At 41.8% G+C, this 22956-nt stretch overlaps 1 protein-coding gene across 1 annotated transcript in view; it reads left to right on the plus strand.

Moving 5' to 3' along the window:
• LOC124556600 (E3 ubiquitin-protein ligase HERC2) overlaps positions 1 to 22956 on the plus strand; it is an 832907-nt gene that overhangs the window by 125135 nt on the left and 684816 nt on the right. Inside the window, exons 13-16 of the mRNA XM_047130567.1 lie at positions 3214 to 3329; positions 16310 to 16417; positions 16530 to 16739; positions 20570 to 20763. Coding sequence (XP_046986523.1) covers positions 3214 to 3329; positions 16310 to 16417; positions 16530 to 16739; positions 20570 to 20763 — 628 coding nt within the window. The remainder of the gene's footprint in view (positions 1 to 3213; positions 3330 to 16309; positions 16418 to 16529; positions 16740 to 20569; positions 20764 to 22956) is intronic.

Consider the following 22956-nt stretch of genomic DNA (forward strand, 5'->3'; position numbering starts at 1 on the left):
ATCTGTCAACTTCTACTTGTCTCAGCTCTCACTCTTCATGTCTGACTTACAAACTGTGTAAGGTCTACTACAACCCTTTGCCTTGATTGCAAATGATCCTGTGTTTGCATGTCACTTGAACAACCTACTGAACATTTTTTCTAATGGAATGTGGTGTTGACAGTGTCAATTGACATACTTGACACTTGGCTGACAATGAACACCATTGGCTAAACCATAGCAGAATACCGCAGAGGAGGCTCGTTCACACTTCTTAGCCATGTATCGCTTCACACTGGTAAATGAGCATAGTCCAGCAGAGCTCCTGCATGGCTGTTGGCCATGTACATTGTTGGATCTTCTGTGCCCTATCCCCTGCCCACAGTAGACCAGTTCGTGCCCCAGTTCCAGAAGGGTATGTTGGTTTGGGTCCACATTCCTGGGCGTTGACTGGGCGGAGAGAAGAGGTGATGGTCCAGCTCAGGAGTCAGCAACTGATTGAGGTTGCGGTTGTAGGTGATAGGTGCGTGACAGGACAGAAATCAATTGCGGCTGTGACAGGAGCATAGCGGGTTGCCGTATCAGGAGCCACCTCTAGGGTCATTACCCTGCACAGATGCTGTCCATTTTTCCCTCAGCATATGAGGCAATGGGGCTTGCCACCCCCACATACTGATTATGACTTAAGATCATTTTGGAATTTCTCTTCCAAACTGTGGAGGGAGCAACCAATGGAGGTTGAGTCACTCCCTTTCATGCCACCTCTGCAACCAGTTGAACATGGTGAAGAGCAGTTGTATTTTGAACCCCTGACTGGGTGTCCAGTTTCTCCCTCTACAATCTCCAGACGTTTAAGGCATGGACCTGGGCACTTTCACCCTTACGTGCCGATTAAAAGGGGGAGAAATTTGGTAACCACACTTGTCAATAATGTCATGGCAACAGAGGACGCGGAACCAATGATGTTGACAGCCAGCAAACTGTGTATAATGGCTGGTCAATAGGGAGTACCAGCACTGTGCGTACTGAAGATAGCCTCTAGTTTCCAAGGTGCCAAATTAAGATGACCGCTGACTCAAGTCAGTTGTGTGTTTACTAGCTTAGCAATTGACGTGCAGATATGTAGCCAGATGCTTGTGTGTTCAGTGGAATCTCTTCTTGTCTGATCTCTTAATTATCTCTGCAGCTGACATTCTAGCTTGTGTTCCAGTCTAAATTTGTTTTTGCTCTTTGGACATTATAATTCCCACTGTTGACAACGTGACAGGCTAGGATATAGTACTCTGTTGTTTATATTTTTTCACTTATATTTTATTCTGAATATTGATTTTAATCACATTCAGACCATCTTCAAGTATAAAAGATACATTCAGCTGTGCACTCCACAGTTGTGCTAACATAATAATTTTTGAAATTTTCTATTTAAGTCCAACATTTTATAACAAACATGTACTCCGTTTTGCTATGTAATTTGTTTACGTTTCAAGAGAGAATACATGTTTGTTATAACAGATTTTGTGTCTAAACAGTACATTTAAAGAATTATTATTTATTGCTGTTTGGAATGCAGAGTTGAATACATCTTTCATGACCCGAAGATGGAGTGGATTCGACTGAAATCAGTAATTAAAAAAAAATTAATTACAACTGCATGTTAAATGATGCATTTCCTAAAATTAATAAAAAAATAGATGGATCACAAACAGGCTTGAGTGGAAGAAATAATTACAACTATAATAAAAATGAAATGGAGCTGGGTGTGATTTGTGTGATGATGAATGTTTGGTAGATGGGCAGAAGAAATTCTTTCTGGGATCCAAGAGATAAAAAAGTACAGAAACATTGACGCGATGGAATAACAGTAGATGATTTTAGGAAACACGTAGAAGCAAAATTTGCTGTTTGTACCTGAAGATTGTGATGTGTGGAGTGACATAAATACATAGCAGTCTACACAGTTAATGAGTCTCAATCCAAGTCAGTCATACAAAATGGAAACCAGGAACAACAGGATGTGGGAATATAATTCCTAGCATCAGTTGTAAGGGAGGCTTGTGACAGGATCAAAATTATTCTAGTGATATGTGAGAAACTTTAAACTGATTGAGATGTTACCTATAAAATGTTTAGTTGATGTATCCTGAAACAGGGCTGAAGCATATGTTAGTGAAGAAGGTCAATTCAAATGGGTATAAGCTTATTTGGCTTATAAGAATGTGTGTTAGATGATGAAAAGTGAAAAATGGCATATCTTACAAGCTCAATACCAATTATCTTTCAAAAATTACTTTAATTTCAAGAACTAGTTTTTAGGCTGGAATAAACTAGTTTCTGAAATGATCTAAAATAAACATTTTGTATCCTCAGACATATAAGGTATGTTAATGGAAGAGTGATTATTTTAAAGTGATATGCAAATATTTGAAACATAGCAGTCTAGCTTCAATGTTGTATAAAGAGTGTATACAGAATTTGTCTGAACAACACATTGACGTTACAATTAATTTTATAAAAGGATTTCTTTGAACATAATGAAGAGTGTAGTTGCAAGGTTCACTAGTTAGTTTTAACTGTAACAGGTGAAATTAATTCAGTCACCAAAACTACTGACGGATTGGTCGTAACATAAAATTTGTACTTTAGTTGTCAGATTAAATGCCATTTAGTTTTAATATTTGATTTGAATTACTATTAGAAAGTCATGTGTGCAACAGACACTCACTTTTTTCCTCAACAGAGTCTTTTTAGAGTTTAAGCCTAGGTTACATGGCGTTTCCCACCCACTATATATTCCAGATTTTAAAACAAGCAAAAACAAGAGGCTGGTCTCTGCCACTAGGAAAGTACTTGTTGTACGCTGTGACAAATGCTTAAATAACTTATGGGTGTATGTTGAAAAATAAGACATCCTGAATTATGAATACACATCATATTTCTTGTTTAGTTGATGTAACATCAAGGTAAAGTGGCTGGCAGATTGTAACTTTTTGTAGAACTGCTGGAACTTGTACCCCTGATATTGAATGGTTGCTTCGCTCATTTTCAGGCATCAAAAAACTTACAGGACCTAAAAATTGAGTGATAACAGGGAAAGTGTTTCAATTCATATGTCAACAACCTTTAAGCTGTTATTTATTATACTACTTTAAGAATATAAAAATATTAATTGTCATTAATCATTGTGATATTCAGTTTTGTTAATTGCTTTATTAATGAAACTTTGTGTTATTTCAGTGCTGCCATTACTGTTGCTGGTGAACTGTACACATGGGGAAGGGGAAATTATGGTCGACTTGGCCACGGTAGCTGTGAAGACCAGAATGTACCAACATTAGTAGCTGGCCTTAAAGGTAGAATGCTATTGGTCAATGCTGTCAATGTTGTCAAAGATTATCTAGAGGACTTTTGCAATAATACACTGCTGGAAAAAATTAGTACACCCTGATAGAGGTTTACAATTCATTCAAGATTTATTGTTCCATCAGTGCATATGAAGTACATGAAATGATTACATTTACAGATCAACAGCACAAGTGTTTCTAAGGTACCAGATGTCGACCATATTAGTACATTATGCAGCCTTACCTGACAGCAGTGCAGGTGCTGACTCTGGCATCCAGTCAACTGCAAAGATGCATTATACCATGCCTGCTCAACCCTGTTCACATAGTTCTGTAATAGTTGTTGGTTGATGAGTTGTGCAAGTCTCTTCTTATCCCATCATATCCCACATGTGGTCGAATAGAGACAAGTACAGAGATCATGCTGGGCAGGGAAGTTCCAGCACACCTTGAAGAGCTCATTGAGTTTCACGGGCAGTGTTTGACTGAGCGTTATCCTATTGAAAGTACTGTGTACCTTCCCGTTGCAAGAATGGCAAAACAATGTCAAACATCATTCTGCATGTACCGATTGTTGGTTGACATCCCCTCCAGAAACACCAAAGGTGAGAATTGTAGCTTATTGCACCCCAGACCATAAGGCCTGGGAGTGCCAGTGTGTCTTGGAAAAATACACTCTACAAGACAGTACTCACCATGTCTGCATTGCACGTGCAAATGACTATCACTTGCATGGAAGCAGAATCTGCTTTCATTGCTGAAGACAATGGCATGCCATTCCATCTTCCAAGTGATCCTCTGATGCCACCAGTTTGGTGTGGAGCAGTATGATCTGTCACTGCTAGCATTACAGTACAATGATTGTGGCAGACATCTGTGCTATGTGGACATCCGGAACCTCATCTATGGAAGTGATAATGTTCACATGACCACTCATACGAGCATTGGTGCACAGCTGATGCAATGTGTCCAACTTGTCCAGTGATTCTCTGAAAGAAGCATCCCACCATTTGGAAGGCCACTCTTGGACCTCTATCAAACTCACTCAGTTGGTTGTAGGAAGCATGAGTGCATCTCTGTGGCATTGTTGCCTGGTTGCTTCACACATTTGCACCACACTGAGCCTTTTGGCTGTGAGAATTTCCTGTTAAAGGTTAGACACAGATGGCACTCTGGTAATTATGCCGCTGCACTATCTGTTGGCAGACAACGTTGAAACCATTATTAGTACAACTACTAAACTCATGGTGGCATATGCCACCATCAGATCAAAATTGATGTCATCTTTCCGGGTGTACTAATTTTGTTTTTTTTTCCCAGCAGTGTATTTATGATATATCAAGTTGTGTGTTCACCTCTTTTTGAACATACACTGGAATTTGAAATGGTTGATAGTAATAACATATTAGGTTAATACTGGAATCAAAAAGTATCATTGTTTTTCCATAATTAGCTTAAAATAAAATTATATTGAGTACATCAAATGGGAAGTTGTTCAGCACATACAAAAATATTGAAGTCTCAGAATATCATCTGATATCTATTATATTCAGTTGAACCTAAAGGGAAGGAGTAAAGGGGGGAGAGGATGGTGGGCGAAGGAAACATCACACAATCATGCATTCAGATAATTTGATACAAGTGGAAGCTGAATGACTTTAAGCTGTTTACAGGGCAGTGAAAATAGTAAGGCAAGAAAAGACCTTAAAACTGGACCCAGTCAGGTTGCAGCAGCAGGAGGCAAGTTATGAAAGTGACTGTTACAATCTCTCTTCTAATTTTCAAAAGCCATGGGAAGATGGCATGTCCCAACTTGTAAACAGTTTACAGCCTATATAACATGTGAAGAAGTCTCTACAGTAAACAGTTAGTGGCCATTAAGTCTGGAAATGTTATTCAGAAAACTAATCAGTCACTCCTTGCTGGCTCATGGGATATGGTAACCATTACCTTCTGCACATCACTGTAAAATGGGTGTAATTACACAAGCAACGTCTTTGGATTTTCATTAGTATTGAAAGATGTAAGACTGATTAAAAATACAACAGTTGTTGCCAGTATGACTGGAGACTGCTAAATTGTCTCTCCATTTTACTGCCAACTGTGGTTTGCTGTATCATACATAATTGTGTGACAGGATATCCTCTTTAAGGAACAGTTAGTTTATTCACTGTCATTGTTAACTTTGCATTTTGTACTGTAAGAAGGCTAGCTGAAAGAAGCATTTGTGGAAAATTTCTGTTCTATTTTTGTCTTCCTTTCTTACTGCGTATTGACAACTGCTGTTGTTACTGTGTAGTTGGAAGAATCAACAGGAAAACTGAATATCAAACAATGGAAAATCCATGATGGAATATGAGAGTATTATGAAAAAGGTTAAATTACTACACACTATCTAGTGGAGATTTTGAGTCGCAGACAGGCACAGCAAAAAGACCTCTAAACAAGTAAGCTTTTGGGCAAAAGGCCTTCTGAGTTGTGTGTCACACACACACACACACACACACACACACACACACACACACAAAACACAACTCACACAATGACCACTGTCTCTGGCTGTGGAGGCCAGACTGTGAGCAACAGCACATGATGGAGGAAGCAATCTGGGTGGTGGGGGTACAGAGGAGGCTGGGATGGGCAGGGGGAGGGATAGCAGGATGGGGGTGGGGGATGGTAAAGTGCTGCTTGTGGAAGCATTTGGGGATGAGGTGGGGAGAGAGTAGGGCTAGCTGGGTGCAGTCGGGAAGTTAGACAGAGGGTGGATGGTGGCGGGTGAGCGGAGGGGGGGTAGGGGGGGGCAAAAGGAGAGAAGTAAAAAGACTCTGGATGTGTAGGTGGAAGGGAGAGGCTGTGAAGTGCTACAATGGGAACAGGGAAACGGATAGGTGGGTGAAGTACAGTGACTAAAAAAAGGTGAGGCCAAGAGGGCTGTCAGATTTGTGCACCAACAAACCCTACCACAGTGAACCCATTCCAGAAATCCAGCAGGATCTCCAGTCTCTCCTCAAATCCTTAGGTGCATCCCAAACCTCTCTTTCTCTCTCTCTCTCTCTCTCTCTCTCTCTCTCTCTGTTCATCCATACCACTCCCTGCACCCCTACCTTCTACAATGCTTCGTAAAGTCCATAAACCTAACCACCCACAATGCCCTATGGTGGCGAGTTACTATGTCCTGTTCTCATAGACCAACACCTTCAGCCTATTACCCACAACCTACCCTGCTATACAAAAGATACCAACCATTTCCTCCACAGACTCTCCACAGTTCCTGTTCCTTTACTACACAGTGCCTTGCCCATTGCTTCTGATGCCACCTCCCTTTACACTAACATCCGTAATGCCCATGGCCTTGCCGGTATTGAAAACTACCTTTCCCAAGGACTGACGAATTCCAAACCTACAACCTCAGTCCTGGTCCCCATGACCAACTACATCCTCACCCACAATTACTTCTCCTTTGATGGCATCGCCTACAACCAAATGTGGGTTGCCCCCTGCGGGTCCAGGGGTTATAATAGACCCGAGGTATCCCTGCCTGTTGTAAGAGGCGACTAAATGGAGTCTCAAATCTTTCGGCCTTTATGTGATGGTTCCCTGTCAGGTTTGACATCCATTCTTCAAAATTTTCCTGAAGAGTGAGCCAATTGGGGAAGGGCTCCTTATGTGGTGCATTGCGTGCATCGTGCATTGAGATCTTTAGTCCACTTTCTTGTCATCACATTTCAGTCCCACTCATTCTCCATTTCTTGGGTGAGGACACCTTTTTGGGAGCATTTCCCACCATGCACTATCACTTTCTGCGTCAACGATGACCATGGACTTCTTTGCACCTGACATCCAGCACGGTAGCCAGTCCGTTGTGGTGGGGACGCCGTGTACCCTGTTACTTGTACCCCCCTGACCACACAGGGATTGCTCTGCTGATGCCTGCGCCGTTAACCTCCCATGTATGCCAAGGGGTAGATGCCCATCCACCTCTGGCATCGGGACTACCGGCAAGGGCCATCCTGCCAGGTGACCTTTGCTGTGGCTGGGTGGCGCCCATGGGGAGGGTCCCTGGTTGGAGTGTGTGGCATCAGGACGGATAACACGTCATGAAGTGTAGTCCATCATCTCTTGCTGGTGGTGAAACACCAGCAGTCTCTAAGCGTTCACGAGCTCAATTCAATGCACAGAAGTATGACCCAAAATCGGTCCCCTCCCTGGCCATGCCATGGGAGGAACGCACCACCTACTTCGGGAGCAACACCTTACCCCCGTTACCCCCCCCCCCCCCCCCCCCTCTCCCAACCATCGGGGACATCCGTCCCCACTTCTAAGCTGGAGAAGCACAAGTCTTCTTCAGCTTCTCTCGCTAGGAAGGGGTCCCTTGTGTCACTCCCTTCCCAGGTTTCTGTTAGTGGGAAAGATGACACCTACCAGTGGCTGAAGAGCACAAAAGCAGCTGATTGGAGGACCTAGATCTCGCCAGACCCTCAGACACAATGGATATAGACTGCTCAGGCAGTAAGTTGGTGGCAGCAGGTGACCCTAAGGTGTAAACTGCCTCATTGAATGTTCCATGGCTTCCCAGCCTCATGATGTCATCCTCCAGTGGAATTGCGGATGTTTTTTCCACCGCCTGGCTGAGCTATGGCAACTGTTAAGCTTCACACCTGCTGTCTGCATTGCCCTCCAGGAAACCTGGTTCCCAGCAATGCGGATCCCTGCCCTCTGTAGCTATAAGGGATAATACAGGAACCATAGCGACTATAATTGAGTGTCAGGTGGAGTTTGCGTTTATGTCCTAAACTCAGTCTAGTGAACCTGTGCCCCTTCAAACCCCTCTTGATGCTGTGGCTGTCAGAATAAAGATGATGCAGGAAATAACTGTCTGCAATGTATATCTTCCTCCAGATGGTACAGTACCCCTGATGGTATTTACTGCACTGATTGATCAACTCCCTAAACCTTTCCTACTTTTGGGAGATTTAACATCCGTAACCCCTTGTGGGGTGGCACTGTGCTTACTCGCTGAGGCAGAGATGTCGAAACTTTACTGTCTTAGTTTGACCTCTGCCTTTTAAATACTGGAGCAGCCACACATTTCAGTGTGGCTCGAGGTAGTCACTCGGCCACTGATTTATCAATTTGCAGCCCAGGACTTCTCCCATCTATCCACTGGAGAGCACATGACGACCTGTGTGGTAGTGACCACTTCCCCATCTTCCTGTCACTGCCCCAATGTCAGACTCATGGATGCCTACCCAGATGGGCTTTAAACAAGGTGGACTGGGAAACTTTCACCTCTGCTGTCACCACTGAATCTCCCCCACACAGTAACATCGATATCATGGTTGAGCAGGTGACTACAACGATTCTTTCTGCGGCAGAAAACATTATCCCTCACTCTTTAGGGGGCCTGAGGTGTCAGGCAGACCCTTGGTGGTCGCCGGAAGTCGCTGAAGCAGTTAAGGAATATTGGATCAAACATGTTTTCGGGTACCAGACCCCAACAGGTGTTTCCGGTGTTACCATAAATGGCATGTTATCTACCAATGCAAATGTGATTGCTGATCACTTTGCTGAACACTTTGCTCAAACCTCTGCATTGGAGAATTACCCCCAGCATATCGCACTCTCAAATGGCAGCTGGAAGGGAAAGCCCTCTCGTTCACTACATGCCACAGTGAATCCTATGACGCCCCATTTACAGAATGGGAACTCCTCAGTTCCCTTGCACATTGCCCCAACACAGCTCCTGGTCCTGATTGGACCCACAGCCAGATAATTAAACATCTCTCATCTGACTACAAGTGACATCTAGTCATCTTCAACCGGATCTGGTGCGATGGCATCTTTCCATTGCAATGGTGGGAGAGCTCCATCATTCTCGTGCTCAAACCTGGTAAAAACCCGCTTGATGTAGATAACTATCAGCCCATCAGCCTCACCAACGTTCTTTGTAAGCTGCTGGAATGTATGGTATGTCAGTGGTTGCGTTGAGTCCTGGAGTCACGTGGCCTACTGGCTCCATGTCAGGGTGGCTTCCGCCAGGGTCGCTCTACCACTGATAATCTTGTGTCCCTCAAGTCTGCCATCTGAACAGCCTTTTCCAGACGGCAACATCTGGTTCCCGTCTTTTTTGACTGATGTAAAGCATACAACGTGACCTGGTGACATCATATCCTTGCCACATTGTATGAGTGGGGCCTCCGGGACTTGCTCCCGATTTTTATCCAAAACTTACTGTCACTTCGTACTTTCCATGTCCAAGTTGGTGCCTCCCATACTTCCATCCATATCCAGCAGAATGTAGTCTCGCAGGGCTCTGTATTGAGTGTCTCTCTATTTTTAGTGGCCATTAATGGTCTAGTAGCAGCTGTCGGGCCCTCCATCTCACCTTCTCAGTATGCAGACGACTTCTGCATTTCGTACTGCTGCTCCAGTACTGGTGTTGCTGAGCATTGCCTACAGGGAGCCATCCACAACGCGCTGTCATGGGCCCTAGCCCATGGCTTCCAGTTTTCAGCCGCAACATCATGTGTCATGTACTTCTGTTGGCATCGTACCATTCATCCGGACTCAGAACTTTACCTTCATGATGATCCACTCACTGTAGTGAAGACATATCAACTCTTAGGATTGGTTTTCAACTCTTGATTGACTTGGCTTCCTCATCTTTCTCAGCTTGAGCAGAAGTGCTAGCAGCACTTCAATGCCCTCCACTGCTAGAGCAACACCCATTGGGGAGCAGATCACTCTACGCTGCTGCGGCTCTACAGAGCCCTTGTCCAATCCCGAATTGATTATGGGAGTGTGGTTTGTGGTTCGGCAGAGCCCTCAGTATTGCATTTACTCGATCCTGTGCACCACTGCGTGGTTCGACTAGCGACAGGAGCTTTCAGGACGAGTCCAGTGACCAGCATACTGGTGGAGGCTGGTGTCCCTCCATTGCAGTCAGACGTGCACAATTGCTTGCCAGTTATGTTGCACACATTTGTATCTCTCCTGAGCATCCAAATTACTGTCTACCTTTTCCAGTTGTGCGCCCTCAAACACTAATAATAATCATCATCATCTACCTTTTCCACTCGCGACCGTCCATCTCCCGCATCGGCGTCCCAGGTTGGGGCTAACGATTACGGTGTGCGTGCGGTCCCTTCTCTCTGAGCTGGAGTCCTTTCCTTTACCATCTCTACTTGAGGTCCGTTCACGTACGCCTCCATGGTTTACACCTCTGCTGCATCTTCGTCTGGACCTTTCACGTGGCCCTAAGGCCTCCGTTAACCCTGCGGCTCTCCGCTGTCACTTCCTCTCGATTCTTGACATGTTCCGGGGCTCTGAAGTGGTTTACACTGACTGTTTGATGGCTGGTGGTCACATTGGCTTTGCCTATGTTCATGGCAGCCATATTGAACAGCATTCCTTACCCGATGGCTGCAGTGTATTCACTGCAGAACTGGTGGCCATTTCTCGTGCACTACAGTATCTCTGTTAATGCCCGGGGAAGTCTTTTCTTTTATGTGCTGACTCCTTCAGCAGTTTGAAAACTATTGACGAATGCTACCCTCCTCATCCTTTGGTAACGTCCATACAAGAGTCCGTCTATGCCCTGGAATTGGCCAGTAGTTCAGTGGTGTTCGTCTGGACCCCTGGTCATGTCGGAATGTCAGGAAATGAACTTTCTGACAGGCTGGCCAAACAGGTTACCCGGAAACCACTTCTGGAGATGGGCATCCCCGCAACTGACCTGCGTTCATTATTACTCCACAAGGTTTTTCAGCTTTGGGAGACGGAATGGCAAAATCTCAGTACACACAACAAACTGCGAGCCATTAAGGGGACCACGAATGTGTGGAAGTCCTCAATGAGGGCCTCTCGCAGGGACTCCGTGGTTCTCTGCCGGCTCCGCATTGGCAATGCCTGGGCGATCCATGGCTACCTCCTGCACCATGAAGACTCACCTCAGTGTCAGTGGGCGCGTGGTTGATAGTGGCCCATATTATTCTGTTCTTTCCTTCTTTGGCTGCCCTGTGACTTCATCTCTGGTTGCCAGACTCGTTATCATTGATTTTAGCAGACAATTCCTCATTAGCTGATTTGGTTTTACGTTTCATCCGTGAGGGTGGGTTTTATCATTCAATCTGAGTTTTAGCACATGTCCTTTGTCCCTCTGCGTCCTCCACCCTAGTATTTTTAGGGTGGAGGTTTTAATGTGTTGCAGGGTGGCTGGCTTTTCTTTTTACTTTCGTGGTTGGCCAGCCACTGTAATCTGCTTCTTTGTTTTACTCTCTTCTAACTGTTTCTTGCATCTCTCTGTTGTTTTCTTGTCTTCTTTTGTTGCTTTTAGTGTTTGTTGCCTTCCCTTCATTCTTGTGGTCTTTCCTTTCTTTCCGTTTTGTGTTATATTGTCTCGTCTGTTTTATTCTCACAATTGTGGCATTGTTTTATTAGGAACAAGGGACCAATTACCTCGTAGTTTGGTCCCTTCCCCCTCTTTTAAACCAACAACCGAATGTGGGTTACGACAATGGGGACCGTCATGGTACCATCCAATGCCAACCAATTCATGGGCCATATAGAGGAATCCTTCATAACTACCCAGAATCCCAAACCTGTCACCTGGTTCAGATTTGTTGATGAAATCTTCATAACGTGGATTGAGAGTGCAGACAGCCTATCTGCTTTCCTCCAGAACCTCAACACCTTCTCCCCTATTTACTTCGCCTTGTCCCCAATCCAACAAGCCACTTTCCTCAATGATGACCTTCACCTCAAAAATGGCTACATCAGTACCTCCATCCATATCAAACTTACCAACCACCAACAATATCTGCACTTCAACAGCTGCCACCCATTCTATACCAAGAAGACCTTTCCACACAGCCTAGCCACCCGTGACCATCACATCTGTAGTGATGAGCTATCCTTGTCAAAATTTACCAGGGGTCTCTCTCACTGAGGTTCTGACAGACTGCAATTACCCTCCTAACCATGTACAGATTCAGTCTCCCGTGCCTTACCTATCCAGTCACACACTATCTTTGAAAGTTCCACTGTCTGGCCACAGAGGAGAATTCCCACTGTGACTCAGGACAACCCATGACTGGAGCAACTGAATCACATTCTCCACCACAGTTCTGACTACCTCTCATTGTGCCCTGGATTGAGGGATGTTCTACCCACTACGTTTTCCACCCCTGCCACTCTCCCAACTTACACAATATCTTCATCCATCCCTACTCAGCCACTGTTCCCAATCCCTTGTCTGATGGCTTTCATTCCTATAATAGACCTAGATGCAAGACCGTCCCATATGTGCCACCTGAATCCTTCATACCAACACCAGGTTTTCGAAATTGTGCAGGTGGGAATTCTCCCTGCAATATATACTATGTTCCTGTAACTAACCTGGTCCCATCCTTCATTAGTACTGTCCCTCATCCACCTATCCTTTTCTCTATTCCCACTTCGGTACTACACAAGTTTTATAGATGTGTTTCACAAACCATTCTTGAAGGTTACACTTTTGCAGGACAAAGGTGATGTAAAAAGTAATCAGCACTCCGAATTTAAGTTACACTTCCTTTTTATTGCTTTTGTTGCAATATCACGTAACACACTAAACATCACTTCACAATACAAAACATACTTGAAAACATCTTCCTCACATTGTATAAGCATAACTACAATATGCGTCTTTCCAACACGACATCCAAGACTTGGCTTTCTCAAGGTCCGACTCTCTAACAAACTGCTTGCGCGCCCAAAAATCAAGAGTTACAAGTACGTCAAAGATCATAGTGACAAAAGAAAGAATACACATAAGAATAATATCATTGCAATATAAACATATCGATGTATCAAAGTACCTCTACATTAATGAAATCAAATCTGAATGTTGTCTCAGAAACATGTTAACTACTTTACAGAAACACAGTAGAATATTGGTGGTATCAAGAGGTTCAGGTGAGCTGCCGTAATGGTTACATAATTCAAGTGCTATTACAACACTCACACTCTTTTTACGTCTCACCTTTCTGCCCCCCCCCCCCCCCCCCCCACCTCCGCCCCCCCACATCCCCCCCCCTAATTCTAACCTCCTGACTGCACCCAGCTGCCCTTCCCTCTCACCACCTCATCCCTCTATGCTCCCATAAGTAGTACTTTACCATCCCCTGCTCCTACCCTGCGATCCATCCATCCCCCCTCCAACCCCCTTGCCCCGCCCCAGCCCCCTCCTTTCCTACACCACCCAGTCTGCTTCTCCCATCATGAGCTGTTGCTTGCAGTCTGGGCTTGGCAGCCAGAGACAGTGGTCATTGTGTGTGTGTGTGTGTGTGTGTGTGTGTGTGTGTGTGTGTTTTGTCTAATTCAGATGAAGGCCTTTTGGCTGAAAGCAGCAGCCTATCCTTTTTTTTTAATATTGTCAAAACTGAGTATCAGATTTTCACAAAGAAAGAAAACCAAGCCAGTGTCTTTTTTTAATAATTCACAAAACCTTTTTAAATTTACCATAACTACATTGAACTAGAACTTAAAACGTACGAAGAGAAACTCACATGACTGTTACAGTTGAAAACCCTCAAAGCAGTGTAGTTGAAGGCCTGGGGTAGCGATGTCTGCCTTCAGGGAAAGTCTAGGTTCCAGGCAGTCCTATCTACTATAGTTTTGTCATGAGGGGGCAGCACCATTACTAAGATGTAGTTCTGCAAATGATGGAGGCATCCTTATACCCAATTAATATTCTTCTAATAGACCAGTGTATTTCCTGTCCTAAGTATGATTTTTCACTTTCATCTAACCATGCACAGATCTCTTCTTATAGGTTGGCAATACTGACTCCATTTCCATTACCGCATGCAATAATTACCAAGTGAGGTGGCAGAGTGACTGAGACATTAAACTCACATTCACAAGGGCTGTGGTTAAAATTACCGTGCTACCATCCAGAATTTCATTTTAATGGTTTCCCTGAATCATTTAACACTTTATTCAGCTTAACATTAAAAAATACGTAGTTATAGGTATTGAATGTTTCACTTTTCCTCTACATTTGTTGAAATTATATTGTCCCTGTGTCGGAGCTGTGCCATCAGACTCAGAATCACTGTTTGACTTAGTATAAAAACTATACAAAGAATCTGCAGGCACATTATCAACTGCAGTCACTTCATGTTTATCAGCAGGATAATCATTGGAGTGTAATTCTACTGTTGAATTTGTACACTTTATAAATTTAATCAGAAATGCACTACCAGGTCTGAAGACCAGGATGAATCAATATATCTTTGACATGTGCATCACCACCATCATCAGAAACACGCAAATCAAAATTTCAACACTGTTTTTTCAGAATTTGTAGGCTTTCTACCTAGTTACTGTTCAGCCATTTCACTACGACAGAAATTATGCTGATTTAACTCATTATCAAAAAAGATACCATAAAAAGAAGGAATGTTTGTTTAATTAATGCAGCTATGCCAGATGCTCCATAATTAAACACAACTTAAAAGCAAGTTGTTCAAACCATGACATCAAGTGGAAGAATGTGAAGCAGTATGTATGACTGTGTGATGCAGCACAGACAATGCACATATTACTTCATATAACATCTCGGCACAAAAGTTACTGGCTACATGTTGTGTACTGTGATATTATTTGAACATTTCACTTACCAGAATGCATGTACATAAATGGCAACACCTTACAGCATCATAGACCACTAACAACAACAGGCCTGTATTTTGGCAGAATGGCAGTAATGTGACTGAAGTGTGTTTATTTCATGCCCATCAACTTCATATTTCAGAAAACTGCTTTCACATTCTTGATGAGAAAGCTTCACAGAATGAGAGCAGTGGGCAACAGTATGCTTGCCCACCAACTGGGAAAGTGACTAAATGCACCAGACAAAATTGGGAATATTTTGTGGTCGTTTTTTGTAAGCACATTAATATTATGCCCCTGCCAGTCGCTGGCAAGTGGGAGAACTGCACTGTAGCTAGTGTTTCAACCACAAAATGTTCCCCCTGAGTTGTTGCAGCCATAAGTACTAAATCTGAACATAAATCAATGAGATAATGCACCTCATATTATGTGGTTGAAAAATAGACCCCAAATCTACAAGAGATTAAGGCAGGTGGTGGTAGCTTGTTCCCCCAGGAATGGAAATTAAACACCAACCTTCCATCTTGCCTTTCATACACTAATTCTCTCTCTCTCTCTTTCTAACTGAAATATGTAATACCTAAAGTTGTGATGTAGGATAGAAGTTGGAGGACCACTACAGAGATTATAGGAGAGGAGATGGTAATAAGTATGACTGTATGATCTCAAGGAGGGTTTGTTGAGAGAGCAGGCATAAATAGACATTCGGACAGGAGACAGCAGTGCTATTAGGTCTTTTATCCCTCCATTTTTTTTCTTCTATCTTTCTCCTCCTCATCCTCCTCTTACTCGTACTCCTACCACCATCACCTCTACTCATCTCCCCCCCCCCCCCCCCCCCCCCTTACCTCACACCTGACTACTCATTGGGACTTTGTACAGGTGCTGATGACTGCACAGATGAGGACCCCACAAACCAATCATCATCATCTCCTTGATTGTCTTGTCCTTTTCACTGCATCTGATTTTTGAGTGTCCTCTGTAAGCTTTCATACAGGCCATCTTCTTACTCCAGCATTTGCAGTTTCCCAGTTCTAAACCGTTTACGTTTTACTAAAGTTAGTTCTGTTGTAGCATCAGAAATATTGAGTATGGTACTGTGTTTCTTGAAGACCAACATATCTTTGAATATTAAAGACATCTACTTTTTGTGTAGGTGTTCATCACCCAGCACTTAATTTGTATGGTGGGTTTATTCTCATAATAATTGTGTATAGCGTGAATGAAGTTTTTTCGCATTATTTGATGCCTGCATGTGTAACCACTTTAGATTCTGTTTTTGAAATGAAACCTAAATAAACTGCTGGCTGTTATAAATACGTCCATTATTTCAGGTCATTATGTTGTTGATGTTGCGTGTGGCAGTGGAGATGCACAAACACTTGCTGTTACGGACAATGGCCTGGTGTTTTCCTGGGGTGATGGTGATTATGGAAAATTGGGTCTGTACATACTAGATAAGACTGAATCAAATTGTAATTACAGGAGAATAATTTAAAAAGTGCTGTATAAGTAGAAAACATCATTTTTACATTTTATATTATATTCATTTAGGGCGTGGTGGGAGTGATGGCTCAAAGCTTCCAAAGCTTGTTGACAAGCTTCAAGATGTTGATGTTGTTAAAGTTTGTTGTGGTGCACAGTGTAGTCTTGCACTTACCAGAAGTGGAGCAGTTTACTCTTGGGGAAAAGGTGACACTTATCGTCTGGGACATGCCTCAGAAGAACATATTCGCTTTCCAAAAATTGTGGAGGCACTGAAAGGTATGTTCAGCCAAGTGATCATGTACCTGTGACAGTTACATTTTGTTTGTTGCTCTTTGTACATTGTATCAATGATTTCCTAATTGTGTTGTGTTGTTCAGTTATTTATGTGATTCTAAATTTTAAATACTTCTTGAAATTTCAGCCAGATGATATATTATTAGTTCACATATTCTTAAATTCCTGACTTTATCATTTACTTTCTTTCTGCTAAAAGAATTGAAATGCAGCTAAATTAAAAAAAATTGCATTTGAAGGAAAATATCTTACCTGGGATCAAATAAAACTGTGTTAGACCAGATGGGTGGGAAGGTTGCAGGCGATACTAACATTTCATTTGTGGATTTTGTTACATAAAGGTTGCTGCTTATGGTCTATTGTTTGCTTCTGTCTTGTGTATAAATGAAAAGTGTTGATAATAGTATTGAGGCTCTCTATAGAACTTTTGATTATGTATTTGTAGGCCTTTGCCTGTTATCTACCACTCTGCTGTCAGATCATGAAGATGCATGGCTACTTAGGATAAATAGCCCATTGTTATACAATATTGGGACAGTCTTTTGGTAGTAAGATAGCAAAAAATTAATGATTTTGGGCAGAAAAGTTCAAAATAACTTGCAAAAAGTTACTATGATTAAATTCATTGTTTCAGATTTAAAATATTCTGTGGTAATTTTGTGGCAATATTTGAAAATAGCTTTTCCAGTTTGTTTACAAAGCGAGTAATTAAAAATTAAAAAAACAGTGAATTGCTAGTGAGATACATACTTGTATCTTGCTAAAGGAAAAAGGAAATTTATAAGTTAGACTGTAAAAGTGAAGCTGCTACTGGAGTTTTGAAAGGACCTCTAAAACCAATTAGGAAAAAATATTAAAAAATCTATAAGTGTGCACATTATCTCTTGACATAATAATGCAAATGATAATGTTAATTCTGTATTGACAATAGTGAAATGAGAGAGGACAACAGACTGACGAACAAAATAACATCTCTATTGATCTGAATTGAAAGGGTACAGATGGTAATTCATATGTATAATGTATTTATAATAGTCCTTTTTTAAATAAAGACAAGACAGTACAAGAAAGAAATTCAGCACACAAATCGAGAAAGCAACATCCATAAAATTTAATAATCTGTTACTCTCATCCACTTCCCAATTGAAATTAATTAAATAATAAGCAACCTAAAAAAATAAAAGCTCATTCAAATTTGACAGCATTTCCAATAAAATACTGAAGAGTTGATGTCATGTAACAGTTATCATCTTCAAGATACAAAGGACTTGTAAAGGCATTAGCTGCCAGTGGGCATTAATTTATTTCAATGTGGCAAGTTGAAAATTTGTGCTGGACTGGGTGTCCTGCTTACTAGGCAGATGCGCTGACCACTACACCATCCCAACACAGTGGTCACCACGACCACACGGACTATCCTAGCATGCCTCCTGTCAGACCCAAATGCTCATTTTATACGACACACTACTGATGTAGTGCCCCTGCTCATTAGCCTCATTACTCGCAGCAGCTCGCTGATTCTTGTGAGAGTTCGAGCTTGGTGTGCATCTGCATTGAAGAAATCATTGGCTATCATCACCTTAATTATATTTGTGGCATTTGTCCTTTTGGACATGTCCCAAAGAACAGATACCATTTTGATGCTGTAGCCTCTATGAATCAAGACACAAAGGACTTAAAGACATTAGCTGCCATTGGGCATTGATATATATCAATGAGGTAAGTTGAAAACCTGGGTTCGAATCCCAGTCCAGCACAAATTTTCTATGTGCTCCGTTGACATAAATCAATGCCCACTGGCAGCTAATGTCTTTATTTCCTTGGTATGTTGATTCATAGTGGCTGCAGGATCATACTGTTGTCTGCTCTTTCGGACATGCGTGAAAGAGCAGACATCACGTATGTAAGTATTATCTTTTCTGAAATGCATAATACATTACTAAGTCAGTGCAATTTTTTTCAGAGATTAAACTCCAGTGAACAGTGTTGTTGTATGGAATTGATTGTGTAACTAACAAATTGCACATGTCATACATAACAGGGAGAGTGCAAAATGTTGTCATATAAGCCAGCAGCTGCCTTCAGAGGCTGTTTCTCTTTTTGGGAGAAATCATTAATGGTGTTCCACAATGTTTGACGTTAGTTCAAATGTTGTACACATGCAGACTGAAACAACAAATGCAAATTTGTACCGAAGCCGGGATTCGAACCCGGGTCTCCTTTTTCATTTGTCACTTCTGTCTGCATATATACATCATAGATGTTGAGACTTGAAAGGTCTCTGGGACCGTGTCATTTCATTTGAGTTCAGATGTTGTTTTTGATACATGCAAACAACTTTTCATTTAATACACATCAGATAGAATTATGTTAGTTCTCTCTGCAGATTACACAATTATTATAATCAATCACAGTTGATATATAACAACAGTGAGTTTAAAGGAATGATTTACTGGTTTCCTGCAAATGCTTTTCTCTCAGAGAGAGAGAGAGAGAGAGAGAGAGAGAGAGAGAGAGAGAGAGAGAGAATCAAAAGGCTGTAGTGCCAGTGATAAATTTGAAACATGAGCAAGAGTTTGGAAGTTAGACAAAACTTTCAAATATGTTGTTTGTATATATTAATGAGGATTTAAGTTAAGAAAAAATTACAACTTTTCGAACCAATTACTTCAGCAATGTTTGTACTACATGTCATCAGAAGTCTTAGAGAGAAGCAAGAAAGTTAACATACTCTGCTTATTTTCATTCAGTAATGTTGTGTGGGGCTATAAATAATGTTTAAGAAAGAACATTTTTATTACTCTAAACTGTGCTGTAAAAATAATATATGGTGGTTATCCACAATTGTCTTGTGCAAAACTCAAGAAGGAGCTGGATATTTCAGTGAGGAATCACTGTATATATTTTATCTCATAAAATTTGTTGTAAATAATCCATTAGAGAGCAGAAGGAATAATGATGTCCATAATTAAAGTACTAGCAGAAAATGTGACCTTTAAAAACTAACTTTAGCTCAGAAAGTGCAAATAAAGTTGCCATCAAAAGCATGTTTCTTACCCAATAATATGAAATACATACCATACAGCAAAGTTAAATTTGAAATAAAACTAAAAAAGTTCCTTTTGGGCATCATCTTCTATTATATGAAAGAATTTTTATTGAGAAACTTATCGGTACAAAAAGTACGCAGAAGAGTTACTGTGAATCTTGGAAAGTAGGCAAGAGGTATTGTTGGAATTGAGTTGTGAAGGCAGGTTGTGTATTCTCTGTGGATAGCTCAGTTGGTAAGAACATTGGCCATGAAAGGTAGCATTTTACGAGTGAGTCAGATCTCAAACTGACATAGCTTTTTATCCTGTCAGAATGTTTCACAGTAATGTGCACACTGCTGCAGACCAAAAAATTCATTCTGGTGGTTTGTTTGTGTGGCCAATTTGTTGTGATTTGTATGGTCCTGTCTGCTGCTCACCTATTTGATAAGTAGTGATGTACCTGCATATAATTACAATATTGAGAAGTAAGTGTTATTGGTTGGAGTGTGGATATAAATTGTTGAGTAGGCCTTTTCATGAAACTTCCATGTGATACCACCAAAATCACTAAACTGGGTTGTAGATAAGTTTATTTCATCCAGTCTGAATGCACTTGTCACAAGAAATTACCTGTGATTCTTATTTGTAGAAGTTAGATTTGTTTTCTGTGTGTCAATCACTGTTTTTGTTATTTATAACTAAGTTTATTCTCTTGGTATTATTGCATTTTGAAATGATGTCTAGAGACTATGTTAAAAGCCCTTGCATTCCATTTTTTAGGGAAACGTGTGATGTCACTGGCTGTTGGTGCAGGTCATGTATTAGCATTGACAGATGAGGGAGAAGTATATGGTTGGGGAAGAAATGATTATGGTCAAGTTGAGGAGACGAATGGAACAAGTATTCTTGAACCAATGCTTGTGACATCCCTTCAAGGAAGATCAATTGTTGGCATTGCTTGTGGCCCAATACAGGTAACTTGCTCCTTATAAAATACAAGAAATAATTTACTTATTTATTCTCCATAGATAAATAAACTATGTGATCAAAAGTATCTGGACACCCCCAAAAACAAATGTTTTTCATATTAGGTGCATTTTGCTGTCACCTACTGTCAGGTACTCGATATCTGCAACATCATTAGTCATTAGACATCGTGAGGGAGCAGAATGTGGTGCTCCGCGGAACTTACGGACTTCGAACGTGGTCAGATGATTGGGTGTCACTTGTGTCATATGTCTGTATGCAAGATTTCCACACTCCTAAACATCTCTAGCTCCACTGTTTCCGATGTGATAGCGAAGTGGAAATGTGAAGGGACATGTACTGCACAAAAGAATACAGGCTGACCTCGTCTGTTGACTGACAGAGACCGCTGACAGTTGAAGAGGAATTCCAGACTGCATCAGAATCCACTGCAAGTACTATGACAGTTAGGTGGGAGGTGAGAAAACTTGGAATTCTTGGTCGAGTGGCAGCTCATAAGCCACGCATCACGCCAGTAAATGCCAGACGACGCCTCGCTTGGTGTAAGTAGCGTAAACATTGGACGATTGAACAATGGAAAAAATGTTGTGTGGAGTGAGGAATCATGGTATGCAATGTGGTGTTCTGATGGCAGGATGTGGGTATGACGAATGCCCAGTGAACGTCATCTGCCAGCGTGTATAGTGCCAACAGTAAAATCCGGAGGCTGTGGTGTTACGGTGTCGTCATGTTTTTCATGGAGGGGGCTTGCGCACCTTGTTGATTTGCATGGCACTATCACGGCACAGGGCTGCATTGATGTTTTAAGCACCTTCTTGCTTCCCTCTGTTGAAGAGCAATTCGGGGATGGTCATTGCATCTTTCAACACGATCGCGTACCTGTTCATAATGCATGGTCTGTGGCAGAGAGGTTATATGACAATAACATCCCTGTTATGGACTGGCCTTCACAGAGTCCTGGCCTGAATCCTATAGAACACCTTTGGGATGTTTTGGAACGCTGAATTCATGCCAGGCCTTACTGACTGACATCAGTGCAGCACTGGGTGAAGAATGGGCTGCCATTTCCCAAGAAATCTTCCAGCACCTGATTGAACGTATGCCTGCGAGAGTGGAAGCTGTCATCAAGGCTAAGGGTGAGGCAACACGATACTGAATTCCAGCATTACCGACGCAGCATGCCACAAACTTGTAAGTTATTTTCAGCCAGGTGTCTGGATACTTCTGATCACATAGTGTGCAACATTTGTTATGGATTGTGGGCATTACTACAATTCATCTCATAACTGTACGGGATCAATTACAAAAACACAGTATGTGTCAATTACTTATAAATAATATTGTGCAAGTGAAGATAATCTATTTCACTAAGAGAAGTTCTGAAATGTTATAAAAGCACTAACTAGTAAAATACTACTTCAAGGTTCTTAAGAGCAGCTTCCCTTTGAACTTTTTATATACTTTGGAAGTTTGTTAAACAGTGTGAACCCCTTGTGATAGGGAATGTTGTTAGCATCTTGTGCATTTGCCCTGCTAGGTGATAATCACAGTTTCTTATAGTATTATAAATACTTACAATCAACAAAACAAAAGTGTTTGCCTGTCTTGATAGGCTCGGGTACCTTATGCACCAGTAATAATGCAGTTGTTTGGCAGAGGTGGCAGCACAACATTTAACACCGTTTTAGCAGTGGATGTGTTCCCTTCTTATTGTAAAAATTTTACTTATAGAACTTTTTTATTTTCTCTGATTGTGTATGATTACCACATATTGTTTTATATATAAATTATAACACTTACGTTTATCTGTTTAACACTGCACCACAGACAGGTATATGACAGTCATTCTCAGCATATGCAGGCCATGAAAGACAGTGTCTCATCACCCATCCAGTATGATGGTTTCTGTGCACTTGAAGCGGCAGCCAGGTGTGGTATTCAACCATGCAGTGTCCAGAAATGGATAAATCGGTGATGCGAAATGGGTGCAATGGTCGGCTTTGAGAGTCGGGCTTAGGAGAGGTGTCAACACCTAAGACAAAGTTTTAGTGAACACCTGTACGGAATGATTATTTTTAAACTTCTTGCAACTCAAGAATGAGGTCAATTTCTGTGGATGCTTGCGAACCATTTACAACCAGTTAAGGATGCTGACCTCGAAGTCCATAGGGCCATTAATA

This window comes from Schistocerca americana, chromosome X (assembly GCF_021461395.2).
Source record: "Schistocerca americana isolate TAMUIC-IGC-003095 chromosome X, iqSchAmer2.1, whole genome shotgun sequence".
Lineage (NCBI taxonomy): Eukaryota > Metazoa > Arthropoda > Insecta > Orthoptera > Acrididae > Schistocerca > Schistocerca americana.